The 19,781-nt window shown below is 43.2% G+C and overlaps 1 protein-coding gene across 5 annotated transcripts; it reads right to left on the bottom strand.

The window, feature by feature from the left end:
* Positions 1-1,657: 1,657 nt before the first annotated feature.
* LOC124655009 (mucin-12-like) lies at positions 1,658-19,755 on the bottom strand. Of its 5 annotated transcripts, none has more exons than XM_047193981.1 (17): positions 18,797-19,755; positions 18,644-18,695; positions 11,409-17,582; positions 10,587-11,297; positions 10,259-10,489; positions 9,501-10,118; positions 8,965-9,375; positions 8,289-8,822; positions 7,507-8,073; positions 6,536-7,378; positions 6,155-6,358; positions 5,811-5,885; positions 5,175-5,663; positions 4,794-4,997; positions 3,803-4,543; positions 3,502-3,705; positions 1,658-2,828 (listed from the first exon to the last, which is right to left on the bottom strand). In XM_047193981.1, the coding sequence occupies exons 1-17, from the start codon at positions 18,953-18,955 to the stop codon at positions 1,882-1,884; spliced, it is 13,164 nt and encodes a 4,387-aa protein (XP_047049937.1). In that variant the 5' UTR covers positions 18,956-19,755; the 3' UTR covers positions 1,658-1,881. The 5 variants fall into 5 exon arrangements, with proteins under 5 accessions (XP_047049937.1, XP_047049936.1, XP_047049935.1 ...); XM_047193980.1 differs by having other exon boundaries at positions 5,175-5,885; positions 7,507-7,574; positions 7,629-8,073; XM_047193979.1 differs by having other exon boundaries at positions 5,175-5,885; positions 18,797-18,982; positions 19,280-19,755.
* Positions 19,756-19,781: the final 26 nt, after the last annotated feature.

Below are 19,781 nucleotides of genomic sequence, written 5' to 3'. Positions count from 1 at the left end.
TCGAAAATTCACAAAGGAATTAGGCAATGATACTAACAATAGAAGAGCGAGATCCACATCATGATACTTTACCTCCATAGACAACAAATCAGAAACAATCTCTCTAAAGATCGATAGGTGATTCATCATTGACGCACCTTCTTGCAAGTTGTGCGAGAACAATTTCATCTTCACATGCATCTTACTAGTTAGATCTTTGAACATGCAGATCGATTACAGTTTCAAGCACATCGCCGCTGCAGTTTTCTCAGCCAACACTTCCTTCAAAATAATAGTGGATAGATGAAGTTGAATCAAAGATAAAGCCTTACGGTCCTTCCGCTTTTCTTCGTCGGTCCAAGTCTTTGCTTCTTTCTTACCAAATCCATCGAGCGCTTCATCCAGATAAAAGTTTGGGCGAGAGCCCTCATCTTCACTTGCCACAGAGAAAATTTCGTGGTGTAGTCCAGCTGCGATAGATTGAACTTCAAGAAAGATATGTTGTAAACCCTAGATTGAAACACGAGTTCTGATGCCACTTGTTATAAACTTGACAAGCAAATAACGAAAAACAAAATGAAATCGCAGTAGAGACACAAGATTTAACGTGGAAAACCCCTCCAACACAGAGGAGGGGAAACCACGGGCGCTGGCCAGCAAATACTTCACTATCGGGGAGTGTTACAAACACCGTGGGTTATCTTATAATCTGATAAACCCTAGCCGGCGGCTTACAAAAGGTATTTCACTAGTATTTTCTTAAGTTCAGATCTTTTAATGGTATGGATCTGATTTTCCTTTTGAAAATTTCAAAAACCATACCAACATGATTTTTTTTTAATTTGGAATACCTTGTATTCGGGAATGTGCAAAAATGAAAAATCTAACATCTATAGCAGTGAATAGTGCAAAAAAATTAAACCTTCAAATATATTAGATTTTATAATTTTTTGCAGCCCCAAATATAAGGTATCTCGAGTTCAAGCTTTGCACGACGGTAGAACCGAACATTTTTCATATCTAGAATTTGTTTCACATCATTTTGAAATTTTACAATGCCATTTTTAAAATTTGAAAATATTGTACTACATGTAGCTGGGGCTACAAAAATCCACTCCCCTACCACATCCCGCTTCATTTCCACCCAGCTTTTCTTCCAAAGCAGCTTTCAGAAACAAAAACAAAATAAATAAAAAATACCGTCGGATCAAATTTCAAGATGTGGATTCACCTAGTTGGAAAACTCGGCGTTTTAATAGTTTGCCCGATTTGAATACCTCACAGGAAAATCAATTGAACAGGACAACAAAACTGGCGTTCACAGTTGAATTTTGTTTGAAATGGACAAGAAATGGACAGAGCTGAAGCTGCAAAAAACTGCAGAACGTTCAGGAGAATGCTACGTATATTAAAAGATAGAACAAGATAGAACAGATCCAACAGACATTACATCGTATTCCACTGCTACGTATGCATAAAGATTACATCAGTGGATAATGTAAAAAAAATACATGAATTAACAAGCAAGTTGATTAAGCAAGTAACAGATAAATGCTAAACATGCCCCAGTGTGCGGAAGGGCTTGGACGTGACCAACAGATAATTAGATTATTCACAACGAAAGTTGGTTGAAAAGAGCAGCACCGCCGTCGCAGTTTCTTTATTAATATTTAGACATAATACAATTACTTTCACGAACGAGTAAGCCACCATGTTCAACAAAAGAACGGATAAAGTACATGAAAATGGCATCCTCCAAGGATGACAACAGAATGGGCCTTATTATTACCAGAAAAAAGAAGCAACAAATGAAGAAGCGAGAAACTTTGAGTCTCCAAACAGACTTCTCGTTCATATTTATTCAGTACTACACTCCAGTATCATGCGTCGGTTGACTGAATTTCATGGGGATGGAGGATTATCATCCGTATCGGCAGACCTCATTTCATCGGTTGAGCCACCCAATTTGCTGGAGTTTGTGTCCCTGTTCTGAATACCAGAGGAAGTTTGTTCGTCCAGTTTGTACGGGGTTTCTGTCTGAGATTTACTACTGACACCCTCATTTCTTGATGGGAGATCTCTTCCTTCAGGCAGCTCAGTCCTAGAGGCTATTGCCTTGGTTTCACCACCTTGATTTTTTCCTTCAGTCTGTACTTGTTTCTCGGATTCTTCAGAAGTTCTCGAGCTGCTGTCAGATTTCTTGTCTTCGGGGATCCTACCTGGTGCTTCTTTAGTTTGTTCAGAACCAGTGTATGTGTCATTGCTCCGTGGCTGAACCGCAGGGACACGTTCTCTGGGTTGTTCCAAAGCATCCATTTGAGATGGTACATTGTTGTTCTGATTCGTACTTTTCTGGAGATTCGTGTCATACAGCTCGTCGGGTCCAATGACTCGTGCCTCGGTTTCTTCAAATTGCTTTTCATCGTCCAGTGTTGATTCAAAGACATCTTGGTCAGCCGGTCGTTGGTCTCTGGATCCTTCAGCTGCCTGTGTGCTTTCCTTGAGTGGTGGGGGCAGAATATCTCCAGATGTTGAGATGTTTGGGTCTGTAGTTCCCCTGGCTTCAACAATGTTGTCTTCTTTAGATGATCTACTAGTGTTGGACCTTTCAGTTTTCTGGTTAGATTTTTCTTCAGTTGATGTTCCTCCGAGGCTCTTTTGATAAAATGGTGATACTAAATCTTCAGAGAGCGGTGCTTTAACTGCATTATTTTCAGATTGGCCAGCTGCTTGGCTGGCTGAGAGACTGACATTTGGTACTGTGTTGCCCTGATCACCTTTGACCATAGTGGGTTTCCCATCAGTTGACAAGTCAAATGAAGCTTCAGGAGGCTGAACTGGATCTGCACCTATAATTTGAGGATTATCAGTTGTTCATTGGTTCTGTAATTACTAATTAGAGACTCTTGCCCTAACAGTATGTATGAACTATGAACATGGATTATGAGTCTAACGACTAGTCTATGAGTCCTAACTTCTAGCTTGTTCGACTCGTCCAGCGGTCAGAGCGACTAGTCGATGGACTAGTCTAGACATAGTACTGTGACAGTAGTTCGTACTCGATCGACTCACTCATGGACATGAACAACTGTCCAGAGGTATCGGTGGATAACTAGTACTAGGTTATAGCATTATTATGTTCAACGTAACTTGTGTTGAACATAATGATGCGATAATTTAGTTACTAAATCCCCTATCTGATTGCTATATATGATAGTATTTTGTACTAACTACTGTCAAAGTACATGTCGACTAGTCGAGCACTAGTCTAGACTAGACACGATTAGTCTATGAGTCGGTACCCCAACGACTCGGCTCGACTCTTCGACTCGTAATCCTTGACTATGAAAGCACAGTACCACTGTATATGGATTATCCCTGAACAGTCATAAGTTCAGTGATCAGGGATAGTTAGGAGTCTGAACTAGTGAGTTCATCAATCCTCCATTGGTGTTGTTCAGCCGGATTTCTCATAACTTTTATCTTCTGAGGTAAAACAAATATCCATGGTAAGTGCTTTACCTGTCATAGGAAGAAGTGGTTTCGCTGGCTTGGCGAGATTAGCGTCGGAGCTAATTTCTTGTCTTTCCACTGAAGGGCGTGCAGTATCTGAACTTGCGGGCTCTCTCAAGCCTGCTTGTGGTACATTGGTTTGATCAGCATTAGCAACATCTTTCCTTGATACGACAGAGGAAGACAACTGTGGAGATTGAGTTGAATCTTTATCTGCAGTACATCAATGGTTAGTGTTAACAACAATGATCTGCGGAGTATTGCTTAAACAATTTCTGATCTAAAATGGTCAAACAGAAGGTGCATATACCAGTGGCTGCTTCACGTGGTGCGGTACCTTGCCGGGAATCTGGAGCTGGTGCTGGGCTAGTCATAGATGTCATGGTTTCTTGATCAGTGGAGGGCAGTCTTGGTGAATCGACATTTTCCAAGAAAACAGCAGGTACATTCAGAGATCCTGCAGGAGGCTGTGCCCGTGAATCACGGAAAGAACTTGTACCTGGCCCATTATCAATTGTACGGCCAGCATCACCACTGATTGGTGCTGAATCAGGCCTAATCCTTTTGGGCTCGTCAGATCCATTGTCTTGTGCCTCAGTTTCTTCAATTTGCTTTTCGGTGTCCTGCATTGACTGAACGACAGTTTGGCCAGTCTGTTCCTGGTTTCTGGATCCTTGAGCCGCCTGCATGTTTTCCTTGGGTGGTGATGGTCGTACATCTCCAGATGTCGTTAAGATGTTAGGGCTTCTGATTCCACTGGCTTCTATGCTGTCATCTGTAGATGATCTAGTGCTGGGCTGGTCCGTTTGCTGATGCTGCTTCGATTTTTCTTGAGGTAAGGTTCTTTCAAAGTTCTTTTGTGAAAATGATGATACTAAATCTCCAGGGAGTGGTCCTTTAACCGCACTATTTTCTGATTGGCCAACTGGCTGGCTGGCTGAGAGACTGACATTTGATATTGTGTTAGCCTTCTCACCTTTTATCATATTGGGTTTCTCAACGCTTGATAAATCGAAGGAAGCTTCATGTGCAGTCTGTACTAGATTTGAACCTATAATTTGGGGACAAAGGTTTCATAAACAAGTAATGTCTAGGAAGGAAAACAGTGTTGTATATGGTTTATACCTAAACTGCTATAGGTTCAATGAGCAAAGATCATTCGTTAGAATTCTCAACTTCCGAGTTTCTACATTGTCCTTAGTGTTGTTCAGCATGATCTCGCAAGAGTTTTTAACTGCAACTTTGTGGGCTAAAAAACAAAAGGCTGTATACTGAATATGTTTAGGGCATTACGGTTTTACCTTCAACAGAAAGAACTGGTTTCTCTGACTTGGCGAGATTAGCATCAGGGCTAATTTGTTGTGTTTCCACTGATGGGCGTGTAACATCTGAAGTAGCCGGCTCTCTCAGGCCTGCTTGTGATACATTGGTTCGATCAGCATTAGCAACATCTTTCCTTGATATGACCGAGGGAGGCAACTGTGGAGAACGAGTTGAATCTAGACCTGCAGTACAGCAATGATGAGCATTAATATTGAAACAAGGATTAATTTATTTTGTGCAAAATTTTCCTGATCTACAATTTTCCAGTAAAAGGTGCATACAATGTACATACAGAAAAGACTGATTATCTAATGGAGTAAATTTAAGTTTAACAGTGGCTGCTTCACGTGGTGCAGTACCTTGCGGAGCATCTCGACCTAGGGCTGGGCTAGTCTTGGATGTCATGAGTTCTTCATCGGTGGAGGGTACTCTTGGTGGCTCCATCTTTTCCAAGAAAACAGCAGGTACATTCGGAGCTCCTGTAGGAGGCTGTTCCTGTGAATCCCGTAAGGATCTTGTGGCTGGCAGATGACCACTTGTACGGCGAGTATCACCACTGGCTGATGCTGAATCAGGCTTAATCTCTTCGGGCCTGTAAGATCCGATTTCTTGTGCCACATTTGCTTGAATTTGTTTTTCGTTGTCCTGTGTCGACTGAAATACAGCCTCTTCAGCCTGTTCTTGGTTTCTAGATCCTTCAGTTGCATGCATGATGTCCTTGAGTGGTGAAGGCTGTAAATCTCCAGTTGTTAAGATGTTAGGGTTCGCTGTTCCACTAGCTTCTACGCTCTCATCATTAGATGACCTAGTGCTGGATTGGTCAGTTTGCTGCTTCTGCTTCGATTTTTCTGCCGGTAATGTTCTTTCGAGATTCTTTTGAGAAAACAATGATACTGACTCCTCAGAGAACGGTCTTTTAACTGCACTATTTTCAGATAGACCAACTTCTTGGCTGGCTGAGAGACTGACATTTGATGCTGTGTTGGCCTGCTTACCTCTGATCATAGTGGGTTTCCCATCGCTGGACAAATCAACGGAAGCTTCACGCGGTTGCTGAACTGGATCTGTACCTATAATTTGAGTACAAGTATTTCCATAACCGTTAGTTCTATAAGTAAAGACTCTTGGGCTAACAGTATATGTATGAACTATGAAGTCGCAATAGCACTGTATATGGTTTATCTATGAACATTTATAAGTCCAATGATCAGGGATCGTTGGGAGTTTGAACTAGTGAGTTTGTACATTATGCGTTGGTGCTGTTAAATGTGATAGTTATTTCTAAGAGTTTTTTCTGCAACTTTGTGAGCTAAAACAAAATCTTCTGCAAGTGTTCTACCTGTCATGGGAAGAAGTTGTTTCCCTGACTTGGTGACAGAAGCATCAGGAATAAATTCTTGTATTTTATGTGAAGAAAGTGTAGCATCTGAACTTCCGGGCACTCTCAGGCCTGCCTGTGGTACATCGGTTTGATTAGCATCAGCAACATGCTTCCTTGATACAACAGAGGGAGACAACTGTGGAGACTGAGTTGAATCTCCATCTGCAGTAGAGAAATTATTTGTGTTAAAACAGTGAAACAATGATTAATTTATATTTTGCCAAAGTTGCCCGATCTAAAGTGATCCAATAAAAGATGCATACATCGACCGTCAAGAAAGACTGATTATTTACGGGATTAAATGTATGTTAGCAGTCGCAGCTTCACATGGTGCCATACCTTGCTGAGTATCAGGAGCTGGTGCTGGGCTAGTCATAGGTCGTCTTGGTGGCTCTATCTTTTCCAAGAAAACAGCAGGTACATTCAGAGTTCCTGGTGGAGGTTGTGACTGTGAATCAGGTAAAGAACTTGTGGTTGGACCATCACTACTTGTACCACTGATTGGTGCTGAATCTTCAGGCTCATCAGATCCATTGTCTTGTGCCTCTGTTTCTTTAATTTGCATTTCATTTTCCTGTGTTGATTGAGAGACTACTTGGTCAGCATGTTGTTGGTTTCTGGATACTTGAGCTTCCTGCATGCTTTCCTTGACTGGTGGCTGTTGTATATTTCCAGATCTTGTTAAGATGTTAGGGTTTGCAGTTCTGCGGGCTTCTATGCTGTCATCTTCGGATGATCTAGTGCTGGACCGACCAATTTTCTGCTGCTGCTTTGGTTTTTCTTCAGGTATAGGCGTCAGGAGTTCTTGATCAGGCACATCAACATTTGTACGATGGGTATCACCACTTATTGTTGCTGAATCAGGCACACTGTCTGAGCTTCCTGCTTGGCTAGATGGATGTGGCACCTTTTCATCAACAGCACCACGTGCGTCGCGGTTTGGTCCTTCATGCTCTTCATAAGCACTTCCAGCACGAACTTGTTGGTCCTCATTAGGTGGTTTTGCTAATTCACTGCCTTGAAGATCGAATGGAGTTTTTTCTTTATTTGTGGAAGGAGTTACTCTTCCTTGACCAATTATTGTCCGTGACTCATCGGTTTGATCGGATGAAGTAACAATACCTTTTTCTTTTGTTGGCTCAACAGAGAGAGGCTGTTGTGCAGAACGAGCTAACTCTTGAGCTGAAATGCAATAAACATACTTATTACTGGCATAATAGTTAATTCAAAAGTAATTTGTTGCGCCCAATCAAGTATAACTTGCTAAAATTACATTATTTGTCCACACTCAGAGGAAAGAGCTTGATTACCTGGCAAAGGCAAGTTTAGTCTGTCAGGAGCTATTTCATCGGATGTTGTACCAAGCATGGTATCTGGTGCTGATGCTGGGACTACTTTAGGTGACGTGACCTCTTCATTAGCAGAGGGTGGTTTGAAAAACTCAGGTACATCCTCGTTGGATTCAGGGTAGACTAGAGACTCATGAAGTGGTGGTGACCTAGTTAGTCCATGACCATGTGAAGATCGTGTAGTTGGCTGTTCGCCACTGCTAGGATTAACATCAACACTCTTTGGTAGAGCATCAATCTTTGGATCTGAACTATGTGCTTTACTTGAAGGTGGAGTTGTCTTCTCGTCGAGAGAGCCTCGATGCACACTGGGAGGTGATCCTTCACGTGGTTCAGAAGCACTTTGATCATGAGAAACATGTTCTTCCCTTGAAGATGGTTCCTTGTTGCGATCATCATCAAGGACACTTTCTGAAATACCCGGTGCATGCCTAATGTCTTTCTGGCCAGTAACTGGTTGAAACACTTTGCTTTCTTCAGATTCAGCACCAGTAGACTCTTTTCTCGACTCAACAACCGGAAGTGGTTCTGCAAAGCAGAAAGAAGAATTGAATATTATTGAAGTTCAAGAAATGGCCTTACTTGTGAGTTGTGATGAAACTGTTAGTTTTGAGGAAAGTTCTTGTTCCAGAGTAGGAGTGCCGGAAGGTACACTGTTTCTCCAGACCAAAGAGAGGACACTTTTTCTCAGGGCCATGCAGCCGTAAATATATTAAAGAAGAAACTAACAAGAGGATACTTGCCTGATGGAGCTATCCTTTGATCAGCAGGGGTTACTTTACCAGTTGCTTTCAGAGGCCCAACTTCACCAAAGGCATCCGCAGATACACTTTTAGGATATATGGAGTCATACAGAGCCTCAGGAGGTAGAGGTGCTTGAAATGCTTCCGGTGTCTGCTTCTTTTGTTCATTTGTAAGTCCCGTGACTGGCTCATCACCACTGGTAGGAATAACATCATCACTGAATGGTGCAGAATTAAGTCCAGTCTCTAAAGTGCGTGCTTGGCTGACCAGAGGTGGCCGTCTATTTTCATCAGCAACAGCCCGATGTGCATCAGAGTTTGGACCTTCATGTGAATCTTGTTTACGGCTCGGTATAGTTGGTCTAGTCAACTCACTGGATTGATGAGTGTCAGGACTAACTTCCAGAACTTCCCCTAAAGATTGACCTGTGTGTGGTGCAGGCATTATGGTTTGATCAGATGCATCGACATCTCTCTCTTCTTTCCTTGATTCAGCAGAGGAACGCAGCTGTGTTTGACGCTCTGAATCTTTATCTGAAATGCAAAAAAAAAGAACTTAGTGTTGGTTTTAAAAATAAATAAAAAACAGGCCCCTAATTAGCTTTCCACTTGTATCTAGCATGATAGAAGGTACGTTCTTTTGGCCAAATGAAGTTAAGATCAATTAGTGAATTACCTGATATGTCAGGTTTCTCTTCATCAGGGGATAATCCAGTTTGCGCCATACCATATTGGACATGTGGTGTCGGGCTTGTTGTATGTGCCATGGGTTCTTTGACAAAGGCACCATGCGGATCAGGAGTTGGTCCGTCATTAGGTTTAGAAATGTGTTCAAAATGAGGAACTTGCTGTTGCATTGGAGTCGACCCAGTGGTACGTTGATCCTCGGGAGTGATTTCCTGAAGCCTCTGTGGAACATATTGTGAACCTGAAGATGGGTCTTTCATCTTGGTTTGTGCAAGAGCTATGTCTTGTTGACTGAAGATTGTCGGTGACGTCTTGGCTTCATTAGGTGCAGCAAAAGTAGTTTGTTCTTTTGCTGGTTCACTCGAGGAAGACTTTTCTGTGGGATGGGCAGAATCTTGATCTGAAATTCCAAAAAGGATGAAAAAACTATCAGAGCAGTCAATTTTTATGAAGCTTCTCTTGTGTCAAATCAGCTAGACTTGCTAGAAGGTGCACTGTTTTCCACAGTTAAGAAAACCTGATTACCTTTCAAGAGTAACTTCTGTCCGGCAGGAGTTACTTCCCGTGGTGCACTACCAAGATGAGTGTCAGGAGTTAATGCTGAATTCATGGCTTCTTGATCTATAGATGATGGTTCTGGTGATTCGGCTTTGCCTAAGGTATCAGAAGTTCCATTTTGGCTGGATTTAGAGTCATATGGACCCACGAGAGGTGGTGGTGCTTGAGTTTCTGCATGTTGTTTTGTGGGAGCCTCATCACTGCGGTTTTGTGTGGGATCAGGTCTTGGGTCTGAGCTTTGTGGTTGGCTAGATGGTAGTTTCGTGGTATTTTTATTGATGTCATTATGAGAATCATGGGTTGGACCTTCAGAGAGTACAAAAGAAGGTTTAGCGCGAGAGATCTGTCCTTGGTTTGGAAGTGACTCAACAGTGTGATTATCATCAGGAGCAACCTCCTGAAATTTCCCTGAGGATGGAGATTTTGATGGTCCTGGTATAGGCGCTATGTCTTGTTGACCAATAGTTGTTTGTGGATCATTGGTTTGATAATCTTCAGCAGGAAAAAGTGGTTGTGCAGAACGAGTTGAATTTCTAATCTCTTCATTCCTTGGCTCAACAGAGGATGTCAGTTGTGTATCTTGATCTGAAACGCAAAGTAGCAGCATGAGTAGTAGCGGAATATTAGTTGATGGTAATTTTGGCATCTTAAGGAAGTTTTTCTATGTCCTTATCTGTAGGATGGTGCACTTTACAGCTTACAGGCACACTAAAATAACTAATTACCTGATGAGGTGAATTTCTGTTCAGCAAGGACTACTTCGTCAGGTCTACCACTTTGAGCATCAGAAGGTTCTTCGGCGGGCACAAAATATGAGGCTGGATCATCTCTCATGTCATGTGTGTGTTGCTGCCCAATGTTTGTTGGCAGTGTCTGTTCAGCTGCAGCAACAATAGTCTCTCCTTTCCTGGTCTCAGCTGGGGAATGTTGTTGGACAGAATGAACTGAATCTTGATCTAAAACGTGAGAAGCAATGTCAGTGTTAGTAGGATAGATAGCTCTAAGTATGCTATAAGGTGTAATGTTTTCCAACATGAAAGAAAATCTGGTTACCTGATACGGTGGATTTCTTTTCAGCAGGAAATACTTCATTATGTCGATCCTCAGAATTTGTTGCTTGAGCTGCTGTAGGTGATTCTGCACCCTGACCAGGCGAAATTCCTGGCTCATCACCGCTGGTGGGACGAACATAACTATCGTCTGATGTCTCAGGCCTATATTCTAAAACTGGTGCTTGCTTAGATGGATATTTAGTTATGTCCTTGTCATCTGCAGCACCGTGAGCATCATGAGATGGTCCGTCATGCGGTTCAGTAGAGGATCCAGCATAGGAACCTTGTTTTTCACTTGAGGGAGATGGCACTGTTAACTCATCAGGGCGATAATTATCAGGAATGGCTTCCTGCAATTTTTCTGAAGCGATTTGGGTATCTGAAGCTGGAGAGCCACCTGTGTCTGGTGTACGTGTCATGTCTCTTTCACTAGGGATTGTTTGTGGTGTATGGGAAACTTGTTCATAACTTGGAACATGTGGTGTTGGTGAATCATCCATAGAAAGATTATCAAGAGTGACTTGCTGGATTTTCCTTGTATCATGGTAGGCATTTGAGGATGGTACTTGTTTTGTGATTGGTGTAGATGGCCTTGATTCTTGACGAAAAATTGTCTGTGGTTTCTTAGTTTGATCAGCTGCAGAAACACTAGAATCTTCTTTCCTTGTTTCAACAGAGGACAGGGGTTGTGCAGCACGAGCTGATCTTTTATCTGAAATTCATGAAGCAAACAATTAGCTTTGATGATATTTCAATGTTCCTAATCTTCCCTTGGTCTTAGAAGGTTCACATTTTACTCAATGCTTAAAGAGTAATTAGTCACCTGCTGGAGCAAATTTGTGTTCAGCAAGTTGGGCCTCCAAAGTTGAAGCTGATCCAGCTGTAGGTCCCATGCCTCCAGTTGAGGATGGCTTGGCAATTTTGGTTTCGTCCAAGGCATCACTAGGTACACCTTGGGGTGATACAGAGTCACCTGGAGCATCAAAACGTGTTTCTGCTTGAGCTGATTCAGGTGGTTTCCCCCCTTGATCAGGTGCTAATCTTTCGACAAGCTTATCAACACTGGTAGGTCGAGCATTCACAGGGGTTGCTGTTGAACCGGGCAGAGAGTCTGAAACTTGAGCTTCACTAGCATCATGAGTTGACAAACTGGCATCTGGGACATTTTCATCAATCATGGCTGAATCATGTTTAGCTTTCAAGGCCTTCCATCTTTGGGCATCAGATGTGCTAGCGAACTCGTTGTCACCAGTGTCACGAGCATCAGGAGATGCTCTTCTGGTAGGCACTGAAGGAGGACGAGCATGCAGGGTTGGTGCTTGCATTTGTACTGGCTCTCCATCTCTTTCAGCCATGTCAGCTCCAGCGAATGATGGTGGAGCATGCTGAACTTCAGGTGTTTGAGCTCCTGCTGGTGCAGATGGTACCATTCTTTGTTCTCTTTTGACACTCTCATTGGCACCCTGAGCACTGGGTACCGATTGTTGACTCATTGGTGTTGGCTTCTGATCAATGGTAGGCACACCCAGCACACTATCACCAGAATTAGGGGTTACACCTTGTATTGGCGCAGATGCGAGTCGCCATTTATCAATGGTGGATGGTTTGCTAGACAAATCTCCATCAGGAGTTGGTTCAGTGGCATGTTGGACTTGGGAAGTTGGTTCTCGGCCTGATAGGAGTGCTGCTCCTTTTGGATCATCAAGAGTGTCTCTTTTAACTGGCTCTTCAGTAGTATGGTCACTGTGAGCTTTTGCTCTGGGTGGAGTTGGAGGAGTTGATTTCTCTTCAGAAGTAGATGGAATGACAGGACCTTGTTGATGCTTTGGTGTAGAGCCATCTGCTCTCACAGAAGTTGGGAGGGTTTGAGGTTGCTTACGGCTGTCTGGTGCAACCAGATGGTCCTCCTGATAAACAGAAGGCATTCTCTCCACCTTGGTAAGGCTCAGAGAATCTGCAGGTTGTGCTTTGGATGATGCTGATCGACTTTCCTTGGGCATCTTCCTAAGCTGCTCGGGTGAAAATACTTTTTCGCCCATGATGGCCTGATTATCATCTCCAGCTTCTGACTCTGATGGTGAGGATCCCAAACCTTTCTGACGGGCAGATGATGATTTCGCTTCCTCTTGAAGATTTGACTGGAGTTGTGTTGGAGCATCTTTCCATTGCTCAGCAGTTGGTGTTCTAGATGATCTACCGGTGTGTTGAGCATCTTGTGCACTCACAGGTTGTGTTGTGGGCAATCTGGAGCCAGGGTCTTTTGTTTCTTCAAAGGTGCCTACAGGTTTCTTGCTGGCACCTTTAAAACCTCGAGAATGCTTTGTCTCATCAACGAGCGACTCTTTGGCTCCCTTAGTAGCACCACGGGAATCTTCAGCTGCTGCCTGCTTTAATGGAGAACTAGTTTGCAGATTATCCAAAAGTTGCTCAGTGGACGCAGAATGCGGAGTCTTTCTTTCTCCATATGAGTCTTCAGAATCTCTGGACACCATTTTCTTTGGCGCAGAAAAAGTTTCTCTACCTTCTCTGTCTTTGTCCCGAGCATCTTCTTCCACCTCTGCTTGCTCTGACAGAGGACGAGCATTTCGCGGAGTGAAAGTAGGTCTTGCTCCGACAGATGATGCAGAATCAGGAACCTTTGTTTCTTCAGTGATGTCTTTAGTATCTTCAGCCCCAACTTGCCTTGGACCAAAAACAGTGTCTACACCTGGCCTAGTGCTATCTTCAACAAAAGGACGAGTCTTGTGGAATGCTGAAATTTTGCTAAGAGAATCTTCTGTCTCTTGTCTTGATGGAGTAACAACTGGTTGCCGAGCACTCAAAGGTTGCTCCCTAGATGGCACTGAATCAGCAGGCTTTGACTCTTGAAATGAGCCACTAGCATCTCCAACAGTTGTCTGCCTAGGTGCTGAATCAGCAACCTTTGACTCTGTAAAGATATCCCTAGCATCTTGAGCTTCTATATGTGTTGGTTTAGAAGCAGCGCCTCTAGGTTTCTTGCTGGTTTCCTCATCTTCTTCCACCTCTGCTTGCTCTGACAGAGGATGAGCATTTCGCGGAGTGAAAGTAGGTCTTGCTCCGACAGATGATGCAGAATCAGGAACCTTTGCTTCTTCAGTGATGTCTTTAGTATCTTCAGCCCCAACTTGCCTTGGCCCAAAAACAGTGTCTACAGCTGGCCTAGTGCTATCTTCAACGAAAGGACGAGTCTTGTGGAATGCTGAAATTTTGCTAAGAGAATCTTCTGTCTCTTGTCTTGATGGAGTAACAACTGGTTGCCGAGCACTCAAAGGTTGCTCCCTAGATGACACTGAATCAGCAGGCTTTGACTCTTGAAATGAGCCACTAGCATCTCCAGCAGTTGTCCGCCTAGGTGCTGAAGCGGTGCCTCTAGGTCGCGTGGTGGTGTCTTCATCACTTGGAGCATTTCTTTCAGATGGTGGAGTGCGGCCAGGATCATCTTCAGTTGCTACTTTCTCCGTTGGAGTATTTGTAGCTTGCCAAGTATATGAAGATTGTTCTCTGGGCAACCCAAAATCACTGGCCTTTGTTTCTTCATAGGTGCCTTGAGTATCTTGACCCACCATTTGCCTTGGCTTAGGAGCACCACCGGAGCGTTTGGCAGTGTCTTCAACATAGGAGTCTCTCTTTTTTAATGGTGAAGTTGCACGAGGAGCTTCGGTTGCTTCTTTCTTCCAAGATGGAGCATAATCTCTCCGAGTATCCAAAGGTTGCACTCGTGATGATGCAGAATCAGGACTTTCTGTTTCTTCAAAGGTAACTTTTGATTTCTTGGTGGCGCCTTTGACATCAGGGTATGTCTTTTGGAATGATGCACTTGTGTTACGAGCATCAGGAATTTCTTGCTTTTCGAAGGAAGCAGCCACTCGAGAATCTGAAGGTTGCTCTATGGATGGTGTGGAATCAGCAACCTTTGACTCTGTAAAGATATCCCTAGCATCTTGAGCTGCTATATGTGTTGGTTTAGGAGCAATGCCTCTAGGTTGCTTGCTGGTTTCTTCAGCTCTTGGATATCTTTTGGGGGATGATCGGCTCACACTAAGAGCATCTTCAGCTGCTTGCTTTGATGGAGTAGTTGGAACTCGCCGAGCATCTTGAGGTTGTGCTCTAAACTTACGAGCTTCTGCTTCTGCTTCTTCAGAGGTGTCTTCAGCATCTTGACCCACAATTTTTCTTGGTAAGGCAGTATCTCTAGAATGTTTGGTGGTATCTTTGGCATCAGCATATCTTCTTTCTAATGGTGAAGTTGCACCAAGTCGGTCTTCAATTGCTTCTTGCTTGCGCGAAGGAGCATCAGTTCTCTGGTAATACAAAGGTTGAGCTTCAGGTGATGCAGCCTCGGCAAACTTTGTTTCTTCCAATGCTTCTTTAGCATCTTCACCTGCCATTCGTCGTGGCATAGAAGCGATCTCTTCCACTTCCTTGATGGTGCCTCTTGTGCCAGGATATCTCTTTTGGGTTGGTGCTGTTGTGCTGTGATCATCAGCTACTTGATGCCTTGGGAGAGCAGGATGAGCTCGCCAAGTATCTGAAGGCGGTTCTCTGGTAGACAAGGAATCACCAGCCTTAGTTTCTTTAAAGTTGTCCTGAACTTCTTGAGCCGCCATTCGCCCTGGCCTAGAAGCAGCATCTTTAGAATGTTTAGTGGTATCTTCACCAGCAGAATATCTTTTCTTCCATGGTGAAGCAGTAGTTTGGACATCTTCAGCTGGTCGTTGTTGTTGTGGAGGAGCGCCAGCTTGTTGATGATCGAATGTTTGTGCTTCAAATGATGCAGAATCAGTCATCTTCATTTCTTCAGAGGCATCTTGAGATATCATCTGCTTTGGAGCATATCCTGTTTGCAATGGTGCAACTGAACCATAATGATCTTCATCCAAAAATTCCTTCAGTGGACGAGCATCAGTCAGACCAGAACCCGATGGATGTGCTTTGGATGCTGAAGATTCCCCAGTCTCTTCTTCAGTGCTGCCTTGGGTATCATGACGTACTGTTGACCTTGATGCAGGACTTTCCCTACCTTGCTTGATGAATTCTTGAGCAGCTGGGTATGGTGCGGTTGCACGGCGAGGGCCTTTAGATGCTGCTTGCTTGGATGGAGGAGCAGCATGCTGTGGAACATTGATAGGTTGTGGTCTAGATGATGAAGAGTGGTAGGTTTCTATTACTTCAGAGGTATCATATGCATCTTGAGTCCTCCGCCTTGGTGCAGATGCAGTTTCTCTTGCTTCCTGGGCGATATCATGAGCATCATCATATGCTGTTTGGAATGGTATAGATTGAGTATCTTCATCTTTTACACGCTTTGTTTCCTCGGCATGTTTTCGTGCATAAGAGGACAGTACAGCATCTGTATTGTCAGACGATGCTTTGTCCTCCTCAGCAATTCCTCGAACATCAGCAGTTTTTTGCCAAAGCATAGAAGAAACATCTTTTTTCTGATCAGTGTATGGTGTTCGAGGTGTCATTCCCGGTCCTTGAACCAGTTGCCTATCCATGCTCACTGGTTCTTCAGCAAGAGGATGAGTGATTATTTGCTCTGAATCTTGTGATGAGCCATTTCGCACATCTTTGCCAGGTTTTACTTGCTGAGTAGGCATTGAATAATCAGTTTCTCCCTTTAGATTACTCAAACCAGCTGCAGTACGATGCCACTCCTCAGTCTGCAGTTTCTGATGTGCTTCAGTTGAACCATGCTTCCCAGGAGACGTATATGTAGCTCTCTGATCAGTAGATCTGCCGTAAATGGTTTCAGTATATCCATCAGATTTCTTATCCAGGGTATCAGCATTGGTGGCTGTGTTGTCAATCCAGAAATCTGATGCACCAGAATCTTCTTTGGCTGATCTTGCACCGGTTTTGACATGATCAGTGGCATTGCTGGGACCATCAGTTCCAGAGATCCTGTCCAGTACTTCTGAAGATTTTTGTGGAGTGGGTTCAGTATAAGGTTCTGCTTCATCAGTATGGCTGCTTGCCTCGTAGAAATTAAAGACACGGAGGTTATGAGATACTTCTTTGGATGAACTTCGCTTGGAGTTACCAGGGAGGTCTATTTCAGTGGCTTCAGAAGGAAGTGAGAGACCTCTAGTTTTAGACTTATCAGCACTTGTTCTAGAGGGATTTTCAGCAGTGGTAGGAGAGGTGGCTGGGGTAAAGGAGTTGCTTGTACTTTGAACAGGAATGTGAGAATATCCAGGAAGTCTAGGAGTACTTTGGACTGGGGCTGCTGGAGTTTCTCGATGTGTAGTAAAAACAGTAGTGTGTTTGCTTTGGACAGATGGAGATTTATGAGTGGTAGGAGTAGATAGTGCCTCAGCAGGGAAAGTTTTGGTAGGAAAAGGCTTCTCCACTTGGGAAGCCGTGGGAGATGTCGAGATAATATCGACAGGAGAAGGAACCAATATTGTCTGAGGTTTTGTGCTGGTTTGCTTCCGAGAGTCTAGACGAATCTTGCGTCTGGTGTTTGGAGGACGCTCTCTAAGCCACTGCCGTTGCTGCTGCTTCTCAAATTCCTCCTGTTTGCGCTGCTGCTCCACCACCTGTATATCCGTCAGCACATTCTGCCACGACTTCCGGGTAGAAATAGCATTCCACCACCTCTGCACATTCTTCCTCGAGTCATATAGGTAGGCAAACTTGTCAGATTCCGTGATGTAGTGGGAGTTTGGCAGGTGTACTAGGTCGGCAAGAGTGAATTTGTTCCCAGCAAGGAATTCACTGTCACCCAGCCTTTGCTCATAAACCTCCAGAACTTCTTCTAGCTTTCTCTTCTGCAAATCAATATCATCATCTTCTTCAGCAAGGGGAAAGGCCAAGTGGCAGAACAAGGATCTGCTCGGAGGGTTGAAATTATGCTCTTCATGGTGGAGCCATTGCTCGATGGAAGCCCTCTCAAGGGAATCCTTCCCAAGGAGGAATGGATATCCCTGATGGTCATAAGTTTCTGCTATATAGCGGCAGATTTCTCTTGATTCTGCAAGTGAAGACAAACATAAATTTTCAGTAAAGTGTAAATCAATCATCATTTTTACAAAGCCTTGTTCAGTAGCACTACAAAAGTACCAGGAGACTGGGACAAAGAGTGAACCCCAAGGGGAATTGAAATTTAAATGTCTATTTGAATATTGATGACCCTGTTAATGGCAAGATATGTGCCACCTGCTAGTAGAATCTATAGCACACTGACATGCTGAATGCTCAATTTTCTTATTTAACACTGAATCCATAGCACTGACGATATTTATCCTGCAGATTTTATTTATGAATTACAGGTCCTTGCAACGTAACTATGTCAACCTAGGATTTAGCACTTCATAAAATCTGTAGAGATCAATTCTGCTTGATGTGCCACCTGCTAGGAAAATCTATAGCACACTGACACGCTGAATGCTCAATTTTCTTATTTAACACTGACGATGTTTATCCTACAGATTTTATTTCTGAATTACAGGGCCTTGCAATTACACGTAACTATGGCAACCTAGGATTTATCTACCCTCAGCAATGTCAATATTTATGAAAGAACTTGAGATTGGGTAAACCAGCTATACAAAACAAAGAAAATAAATCCACAATATATCATCTAGCTTCTAAGAACAAATCACATCAAAGGTAAATAATAATGTTTATCTGATAGATCTGTCCCCTAGTAAACAGGAATTTCTATGTTCTATCATTTTTATGGAAGTTGTATATCTGGAGTCTGCTTTTATGGCAGAGTCAATCATGAACATAGTTCTTTCAAAGCATAGTGTTTGGAACTTCCCGTGAAAATTCACTCTGCTGCTTTGGAACAAACTAGTTGACACTTGACAGTCAACTGGGACAAGCATGAAGAACTAATTACATTGATTAACTATCATTGCAAAATGAAGGGGGATATGGTATGGTGAGTGACTGAAAATGGAACCTGCATATTCCAGGAGTAAAATGTTTTTAGCAGATTTATAATGAGTGCCATACCATCTGGGTTCACTTGTTTCTAATACAGATTCCAGGAATGCTGATTGAATTTCATAAAACTGAAGTAGTTACCTTCTAGGAATGTAAGTCCGTCATCGAATGGAACTGGAACATGGCTCGATGCCTGTAGAGTGCACACGAAGAAAATATAACAATAATGCTAAACGGCTAATGATCTTCAAGAGCAAATTACGTACACAGTTAAGAATTAGAGACACCAAGTACCTGAAGTCTAAGTAGGCCCTTGAAAGAGGAGGTTGTCTGGGTCTGAAACTTGATATCCTTCTCATACAGGCATGCCAGCACCCTTGACACATCTGGTAAGATGATAGATTTCTCATGATACACCTTCACAATCGGTGCTCCAATACCAAGCCCTGCCATGGTGGCTAGAGCCTCCGGTCACCAATGCTGAAATGACGTGAAGTAGATGTATTAACTCACTCATTGCCTGATAGGACAGGTTCCATGACTCTCTGATCAAGCAAAGAGAAGATGCTTAAAGTGGGAAAGTAGAAAAGGGAAGCGATTCAGCAGGAGAACAGACCAAAAATGAGCGAACACAAGGATGGGCAAGAAGGAAAGAAAGGTAAAAAGAAAAGGCTAAAGGCAAGCTATGGATCTATCTCCCAAATCAGGTTTTGTAACATCAATATAACCTTATAAAAGCTTTTAGCATTCAACATTTAGGAAATGTTAATATTTTACCATCCAAAATTAGAAAAGTGGCTCTTCAATCCAACAGGCTGGGGATCTTCTATATCCTTGTCATGCTTCTTAATACATGGAATTTGTCCAGGGAAATGCAGTCAGGCACTGCAAACAAGACATCCAGCCACCAAAAGCTATTGTTTGTAGGAGGAAGCAAATGTTCAGTTCTCGGGTAATATAACCATAATAAGTGATGTGACCTTGTCAAGCAGATGATCGGAACAGCGTTTGTTCTGCCTTGTTTAGTAACTTGTCAGTAATATTTGATGTGTTTTTCAGCAGCAGATTTTGAAATTCGTACACACGTCATTCCTTGAGTACGACGTGAAAAGAGTGACTACACGCTGCAGCACCACTTTATTCATTCGTCTGTCCTCTCATGAGACCAGAAAAGTAAGCTAACAATGCAAGTTCAGCATCAGAAGCGTTATACCCCCTACAGGGAGACATCGCCAACAAACTTTTGCAGGCATTGAAATCTTGGCGCGATGGAGCAGCC

This window comes from Lolium rigidum, chromosome 5, assembly GCF_022539505.1.
Source record: "Lolium rigidum isolate FL_2022 chromosome 5, APGP_CSIRO_Lrig_0.1, whole genome shotgun sequence".
NCBI classification, from domain to species: domain Eukaryota; kingdom Viridiplantae; phylum Streptophyta; class Magnoliopsida; order Poales; family Poaceae; genus Lolium; species Lolium rigidum.
The sequence above is the reverse complement of the archived record's forward strand: the minus strand, read 5'-3'. Positions and strand labels throughout refer to the sequence as shown.